The sequence below is a fragment of the Solanum stenotomum genome, chromosome 3 (assembly GCF_019186545.1).
Source record: "Solanum stenotomum isolate F172 chromosome 3, ASM1918654v1, whole genome shotgun sequence".
In the NCBI taxonomy this organism is placed as follows: domain Eukaryota; kingdom Viridiplantae; phylum Streptophyta; class Magnoliopsida; order Solanales; family Solanaceae; genus Solanum; species Solanum stenotomum.
This window is the reverse complement of record NC_064284.1, coordinates 9,745,515-9,754,053: the sequence shown is the minus strand read 5'-3', so window position 1 is coordinate 9,754,053 and position 8,539 is coordinate 9,745,515. Positions and strand designations below refer to the sequence as shown.

Genomic DNA, 8,539 nt, shown 5'->3' with positions numbered 1-8,539 from the left:
GTAAAAATACAAATTTTTAAATTTGAAATATTTTTCCAATTTTCTTTAAAAAAAAATTGACGGGGTGGCGGGGGGGAATGGCTTAAAAATTTTAAAAATAATTAAATTTGAAATATTTTTCAAAAGCAATTTTTTGGGGGTGGGGAATCGTGGTGGTAGGGGTTGGATGAGGAAAAAAAAATCTTAAAATTTGAAATATTTTTAAATTTTAAATTTTTTTGTTTGTTTGTAGGGGGAAGGGGGGGGGGGAGGGGTTGGTGGTAGGGATAGAAATATATTTGAAATTTTAAAAATAAGAAAATTTTAATTAATTTTTTTTTAATGGGGAGGGTCAGGTACGGAGTATTGGTAGGGTAAGAAAAAAAATTAAAGGATGAAGTAGAGTTTTGGAAAATGTTTTCTTTAGTTTTGGAAGAGAATGCATTTTCCTTAAAATTGAGGAAAATTAGTTGATTTGGAAAACATTTTTCAAGCATTTAAACCAACCAAACATGGGAAAATTGGAAAACATTTTCCGGAAAAAGTTTTTCTCCATACCAAACACACCCTTAAACTACATGGACGTTTGAATGCCCTCCTTAACATTTTTGAAGTGATTTTTTTTCCACCCTGAGATTATAACACCACTCTCACCCGCCACATCATAGCCACATAAGCGCAACATCAAAACTATGTAGGCGCCACATCATTAATTTTTATTTCTATTTTACTTATTCACCATTTTTTCTTAAACACTTTTTAAAATTAATTATATCAATTGATTAATTTATAAATACATACCCCCTTCTCCTCTCTTTCTTCTTCCTTGTTGTTCACTATTTCAACCTTCAATCCTTTCTTTTCTTCTTATTTTTCACTATTCAACAATTTTTGAAAATAACTTCAAAGAAGAAAATTCACTATAATATTCACATTACCATCTTCGAACCCTCCCCACGAATCTCTCGGAGAATGATTTTTTTAAAGCCATTTTTTTCTTGACAACTCAAATAAGAAATGAAGATTGTATAAGAAAGTTGATCCAAGAAAATATAAATTCTATGAGAAATGTTTGAATGGATCTAGAAATCAAAATGGGTCACTCAAAATGTAAGAAAGTTTACATTTGCAAAATCAACATCAATAATATAGAGTGAAATTGATGTCAATAAAATGACATTAATATTGAATTTTACATATTATTAAAAGGACCAGTGAAATAAAAATAGTGGATAGAGGTGGGGATGAAGATGGATGAGACGTTTCAATGGAGAAAGACAACAAAATGAAAAAGTTTTTTATTTTTTTAAAAAATAATTATAAAGGGTACGCATAAATTTCATTTAGCTCTAAATAAGAAAATTTACATTTTTTTTCACGCACTTTTAGGAGAGTACACTTACTCTCACGGCTATGTCATCTCTTAGAGGGTGTTTAAATCACTTAAAAATGTTAAGGGGTATTCAAACGCCCGTGTAGTTCAAGTGTTAAAGTAAATTGTGTTGTTAAATTTAGAATTCTTTTTATATGCTCATATATATATATATATATTCTGCACACATAGTTAGATTGCACTCTTATATACTATATAATAACAATATACATAAACTCTCGTTAGTCGTTAGCAACATAAGCTTGCACAATGTGTATTCGTTGTGTATATAATGTGTAGACGTTGTTTATAACATATACACATATTATATACAATTTCACGTAAAAGAAGAAATTGCTTCGTCAAGTCTTTCACCGCAAACCCAACACAACTCTGCCAAAACCATCATCAATGTCACATTCACAACAAATAATTATATAAATGTTACATGATTCACCCACAAAATTGATTTAAGACATGATCAAAAGAAAAAAAAAAGTATCTAATCATAAATCTTATAAAAAAAGTAAAATAAAATATGGACAATTTATGTGCTAGTATTATAATAAGAAGTATATTTTTACTTATTTATATATTATTTTTTTAATCTTTATTTAAGAAGAAGAGATCAGCTTGAATACGATAAAAATATATAATTTAAAGAGGGAATGACACTTAACTATGAGCGCGCATAAAAAAAAGAAAGAAGACAAATACTTCTACATTTATTAGACAAGAAAAAAGTAATTTTGGATAGAAACAAAAGTGCTTGGTGATGCTAGTTTTGGTGATGGAACGACAATTGACTAATAACACAAAAATGATTGGACAAAGCTTGATTGCAAAAGAAAACACAATTTTTTTTTCAGTCAACGTTTTTATGAATTATTCAACTCAATAAATAAATAAAAATAATTAATAGTAGAAATTGTTTTCAACAATTTCACTCGAATAATTGTAAATATTTTCAATAAGAAGGTTATTTCCATCAATAAGTACCAAGTCTTAGAAAATTATTATTTTTAAAAAAATGAATTCACGAATAAAAAAGTTATGTATCTCAACAAAATTATTACAACTGAAACGAATAATTATGTTTGATTAAAAATTATTGATAAGTATTTTATTTTCTAACAAAAGAAAAAAAAAAGTGGAGAAAGTTTTTTTTTATACTGATTAAAAAATGAGGTATGACCAAAATAAATGGTATATTAGTAAATTAAAATATTAAATGAGGTAAAATAATTTGCAATAAGTTTTATATTCTCTTTCCAAAAACATGGTAGGACGAAGAGCGGACTAAAATTGCAGAAAACACGGGTTGGCGTCGACCCACCTATTAAAGGAGTATTTTTTGTCTCCTAACTCCTTTTAGAATCTCTCAGGTTTATTCATTCTTCACTTCCCCTTTCTCTACTTGAAGCACTCTTACAACTTCCCGCCTGTCGTCAATCCAATAACATTGGCGATAAAACCCTAATTCCATTCTCACATTCTTGTTTCTGTAATGTTAATGGTGTTATCACTATAGCCGAATCATGGTGACGTCCAGAGATATTCAGGATATCGTCTCCAAGCTTTCATCAGATAAAGCAAAATCTCGAGAAGTATAAACACTTTAATTTTTTTTCATTTTATGAATTTGTAAAGAAATTATCGGAATTTAATGAGAAACTGTATTCAAGTAAACTGAATTCAAGTAGTGAGTTTGTAAGTAAATGTTAATGAACAACGTTATTAAGGGTATTTACTTTTTGTAATTTGAATAATTGGTTTTGATTTTATGAATTCATATAGAAATTATCGGAGTTTGATATTCAATAAACCGTACTAAAGAAACGGAATTCAAGAAGACTGAATTCAAGTAGTGAAGTTCTAAGATAATGTTAGTGAGCAACCTTATTTCCTGATTGTAATTTGATTAGTTGGTTTTGATTTTCTTAATCAAAACAGGAAGGGATTAAGTTGTTAAATGCATGGCTAGAAGAAGGCCAAAGGTCTGTTGAATTTTGTAGATACATTGGAGAGGAGACTGCGAGGCTTAAACCAGATGAAATTCCTCACTGTGAGTATAAACCTACCATGTTCTTGGTCTTTGTTATGTATGGCACTGGATAGATGTTTGAGGGGTGTGTTTATGCAGCGGAGACGTGGCCCTTTCTTGTTACATTGCTTACTAAATGTGTGTCCCTGGAGATATCTGGGAGCAAAAAGCGTTTGCCAAAGTTGAATGTAGCGAAAACTCTTAGGATTGTTGTCCAACGAGCAGAAGATGCTAAGTTCTCAGGTACTATGTACTATACTTATATATATTTATTGTTATTGTTGATTCTGTTTTCTAGTCTCTGTAGAATCTTTAGGTTGTTTCTGTTTATTTCTTGTGAAACTGAATACACAGAAATTATGTGTTTGTTTTGTTCATGTGGAGAGATCCTTTAAAGAGAACTGCATTTGCTTATAGATGAATTCCATATAGAATCAGCACATAATTAGTCTGCCTTTGGCCCCAGCCATGCCAACAGCTCAAAATGTTAGTTCATGTCTCCAAAATTTTCAGGCATGGGTAATAAGCATGAGAAACCAATATCTTCTCATTTCCAACTACACCGGACATCTGTGCACTTGTATAACTATTAAAAGAGATATTTTTTTGGTTAGTGGTATAAGTATTAGAATATTGCAATGTGGGAGTGCTATTCGCAGATCCATTTTCAATGATATTTTTGAGTTGCATTTTCTTTGATAAACCTTCGTGCTTATCTTTGGTTACTTTTGGTGGCCCTGAAACTTTTTGTTCATTTTGTTAACTTTGGGAGGTAACTCACCCACGTCCTTGCATGTCTGCCAGCAAAATGAGATTGCATTGTGGAAAATTTCATATCATAACGGAGCGTTTGTAGTTGCATGAAAACCTAAAACTATCATTCCTTCAACATAGATTTGTTGGAACCTAGAGGAGTTCCTTCTATATACTTTTTTTTTTTTTGATAAAGTTAAAGTTGTATTCTTCAGCATTAAGGGTATGCTGGTTACTTCCAAAAAGTTACAAGCTAAATCCATAATTACATAGATCCTAGGAAATCTACCAACTGTTCTACTTCTTCTATACCATCTTCTTTACACCTAAAAAACAACATGTTAATGCAATTTTCTTCAACTTTCTGAATAGTGTTAGTAATATTCTCACGACACCTAAGTTTCTTTCTCTCCAAATAGCCCACATGACACAAGTAGGTACTATAGACCACCATCTTTTTTGGGTCTTGCTCCCCTCCCTCCTCATCCAGCAGCTCAAAAGATCAGTAGTATGTTCTGGCATCACCCAGGGCTCTTGAGAAATGCTGAGAACCATGTGCCACACCTGGACAGTAACCCTACAGTGTAGGAATAAGTGGCAGTTAGTTTCTTCCTTCTCTTGACAAAAAAAACATCTGGAGATAATCTCGAAGCCTCTTTTCTTGAGTTTTTCCTGAGCGAGACATGCCCTTCTGGTGACCAACCAGGTGGAGCATTTCACATTGGTTGGGGTGTTGCCCTTCCATATTTGTTTCCGTGGACCAAGAATTCCCCAGAGTGAGTCATAATCTCTCTCTTATACAGTCTACGCACAGAGAGCTTACCATCAGAGTCGTGTTTCCATCTTATACCATCTGCTTCTGTTGTAAGGCCCGTGAATTCCCCTAATTTGAGTAGCAGTTCAACAATTCTATCCGCTTCCCAATCATTTAGATTTCTCCTGAAGGTGAGGTTCCATCCATGAGGGGACCAAATCTCAGCAATTTTAGCATCAGGATTGGTACAAAAAGAAAAGAGATCGGGGAAGACCGAGTTTAGACACTCTTGTCCAATCCACTTGTTCTTCCAAAAAAATATTTTGTTACCCTCTCCCACCTTGACTACCAAATTCTCCTTTAGACTCGCCCAATTGTCTTGTGATGTTAATTTTTTCAAGTGAAGTGTAATTTTGTTGAAAATGGGAAAGCTCCCGTATACAAGAGGTATACAGAAGAGAATTTATTAAGAGATATGCTCATCTACGAAAAGATACCCAATTTTCTGTACATATAGGAACCTCATGGGTGCACCAAATTGACATGAAAGCTGGAGGCTATTCCTCAAATGGATTAAGATCAAGATCTTCCGTTCAAAAGTTCTCCTATTTCTGTCCCTACATCCTATCCACATAAATACTAATGGGAAAACATCTCACCCCCGGCATCTGTTCTTCCATCCTCAGAAGGCCCAACTAAATAGTGCATCCTTTATAGTATCCAATATGGTTCATTGTATCCTTGACCATCTTAAAAGCTTCCATTATAGACGTGATGCTACCTGTCAATGTAGTAAGATATGAGTGTTTACACCAACTAATATATGTAATCCTCTTCCTTCTCAAGTTTTCCACCACCAGGAAAGCAAAAAAATCTTTCTTGGTATTATTCATGCACCAAAATGATGAAATTATTTCCATTTTTTTTATAAAGATGATGAAATTGTTTCATATGTTTATTATGTCTGGCAGGCAAAGATATGCCTCTTCTATCCGTGGCAAAATTGCTTTTCAATCATGTTTGGGATGTCTTAAAGGATACTCCTAGTTTTCAATCCGAGTATGGAACTATTCTCCGGCTTCTTTTGGCAGTGAGAACTTACCGTTTTCACTTGCGGAAGAGGGTTTACTGTTGTAAGTAAGCAGATATCTTTTTTTTGGTTAAGCAAAGAGGTGCCTATATTCTGACATTCTTTTACCATTTTTACTATAGTTTATGTGTTAATCTGCAGGTTTGGTGCTTCTGTACATGGAAAAGGTAGAAACAAGCTTACAAGAAAAAAGTGATGGCCAAATAAATCCAAGAGAGGAGGTCTTTCGCTGCATCATGACACTTCATTCTCTTCTTGAAAATCCCCCTGGAGATTTTCCTGATACCCTTCAAGATGATATTGTTAAGGGTTTTATTGGAATTTTTTCTTATGTAAGGTGAGAGGTATCCAGGTCCTCATGCCTTTTGTTTTTTTATCTCTATTTTTTCCACTGCTGGTCTTAGTAATTTTTTTTTCTTTTTAAAATTGGTCCACATTCCACTGATCTCTTTACTTATTGTGGTTTAGGGATGAAGGGAAGATTTCACGCAAGTTAATCGAGTGCATTAACATATATTTGCTGAAGGATGGCCCAAATTTAGGTTCTAAATCTCTAGAAATCCATGATGCTCTGCAGCATTTTGTCTTCCGATGTTGGATGACAACTCGTGATCATGGCTTAAAGGTGTACAATTTCATTAGATGCAGTACTTCATGCCTATACCTATGCATCGGACATAAATTTCTAATGCCCGTCTCTTCTTTTATAGGATTCACTTGTTCTTTATGCAAGGCTACAACTAAATTTGATGAGAGATCTTGCTGATGGGAGCTCTTTGTTAGAACAACTGCAGGATGTACTAGGGAAGGAATTAGATCAAATGAGCAGTTGCAACATCAATTTACCCTGGTTAGTACTGTTCCATATGGGTAGTGTAATTGTACCGAGCTGCCCTTGTAGAAAGCTCAACTTGAGGTCATCGATCTGTTTTAGTCACGGATGATTGGTGAACATGCTAAACATGCTTGGGTTTCAAATATTTATGGACAAAAAATTGTCTTTTTCATTTCCCCCCTTAAATGTTCTATTCGGAAGTATATGTTGGACACTTAAAGTTTCACCCAAGGCTCACCTCAGTCTACTGTCCAATATCCACAATCTTGCCTTAACTCTCTTCTAATGGTCCTCCGTTCTGTTGTTCCATCTCTAGCTTTTCCTTCAAATCTTCAAGCATCCTCAAATCTGATATTTTTCAACAAAGGTGAAGTGGTAACCAAAAGCCTAGAGCACATTCCATCTTCAGCTCCTGAAGTCCCTCTTCTTTTTTCTTTGCTATTATTTCCATCTAAAATCTGTTTCTGCAAATTCACCAACCAATCTGAATCTGCAAACTCACCAACTCGTTATGATCATTTTCTTCTCTTCTTCATTCATTTTGGATGCCTATTTTTGTTCAATTTATTTTAGTGAAAAGGGCTTGATATACTCCTGAACTTTGTCATTTGGAGCTGATATGCCCCTTGTTATGAAAGTGGCTCATATACAGAGGCTGACCCACATGGAGCCGAGGGGGTTCACCTCACTCGGAAAATAATACTGTACGTATAGGATGAAGTTTACGATTTACGTATATATATTAAATGTTGAACTCCCTCAACACAAGATTAGTACACAGTGCAGCAGTTAAGTAGGTTAAGGTCCATGCATTTTAGCCGAGATCGAATCTCGGTGGAGGTGTTCTCTGACAACTTTTTTTTTTGGGTCAAGACTTTGTCAAACCTTTTCAAATAGGTTTATATTGTAAATTTATGGGTTTCTTTAAAATATTAAATTAATACATAGTAATATTTCAATAAAAAAATTGGATTCCAAGTAAAATATTATTATATACTCAATAAAATTTTTAATAAAAATATTTACTTTAATAAACAATATTTAATTTAAGCTCACTCATATATGATTTAACCCGTTTATATCTAAATCGACTCGTTAATTTGTCAACACTATTAGCATGCTTACTTTTTTCCGAACCCTCTGAACCAAAATCCTGAGTCCACCACTGCTCATATATACCCTTATTGTTATACAAACGACTCACATATACCCCTACTATTACAAAATGAGCTCACATATACCCTTCATGTAACAAAAGTGAAAAAAATAGTTTTAAATTTATATTTTTGACTTTTAATTTAAAAAAATTCATGTAGGATATATGATCTTTCTAACAAAGTAAAGTTCAAGGTATATTTTAATCTTTTTCATACTTAAATTATTTTTTGACTTCTTTGATTATCATTATTTGAGTTTCTTATTCTTATTTTATTTTTTTCTTTCATTTGTTAGTGTAAAGAAAAAAATAAAAAACTATTTATTTTGTGGCTATATTATAATTTAAGACTATTTTTTCCGGCAATATTGTAATTTAGTTTTTGTGTTAGAAAAAATTATTGGGTCATCTATAATAAATTTTACAAGAAAATTAGTGAAACATAATTAACAAACTTGACCATCAAAATAATAAATTTAAATTAGTCATTGAAACTAGTAAAAAAAAATGCGTGAGGAGGATTAAATATACCCATATGAGATAATATTTTTTAACA

The 8,539-nt window shown here is 32.8% G+C and overlaps 1 protein-coding gene across 3 annotated transcripts in view; it reads left to right on the top strand.

Moving 5' to 3' along the window:
* The first annotated feature begins 2,745 nt into the window (after positions 1-2,745).
* LOC125857461 (serine/threonine-protein kinase ATM) overlaps positions 2,746-8,539 on the top strand; it is a 57,389-nt gene continuing 51,595 nt past the window's right edge. For 2 of the 3 annotated variants that reach the window (XM_049537058.1, XM_049537057.1), the window contains exons 1-7: positions 2,746-2,958; positions 3,305-3,416; positions 3,495-3,638; positions 5,874-6,035; positions 6,134-6,329; positions 6,461-6,617; positions 6,703-6,842. In XM_049537058.1, the coding sequence (XP_049393015.1) occupies positions 2,890-2,958; positions 3,305-3,416; positions 3,495-3,638; positions 5,874-6,035; positions 6,134-6,329; positions 6,461-6,617; positions 6,703-6,842 (980 nt within the window). In that variant the 5' untranslated portion in view covers positions 2,746-2,889. Of the gene's footprint in view, positions 2,959-3,304; positions 3,417-3,494; positions 3,639-5,873; positions 6,040-6,133; positions 6,330-6,460; positions 6,618-6,702; positions 6,843-8,539 lie in introns of those variants that run through there. The other variant, XM_049537059.1, reaches the window with a different exon arrangement.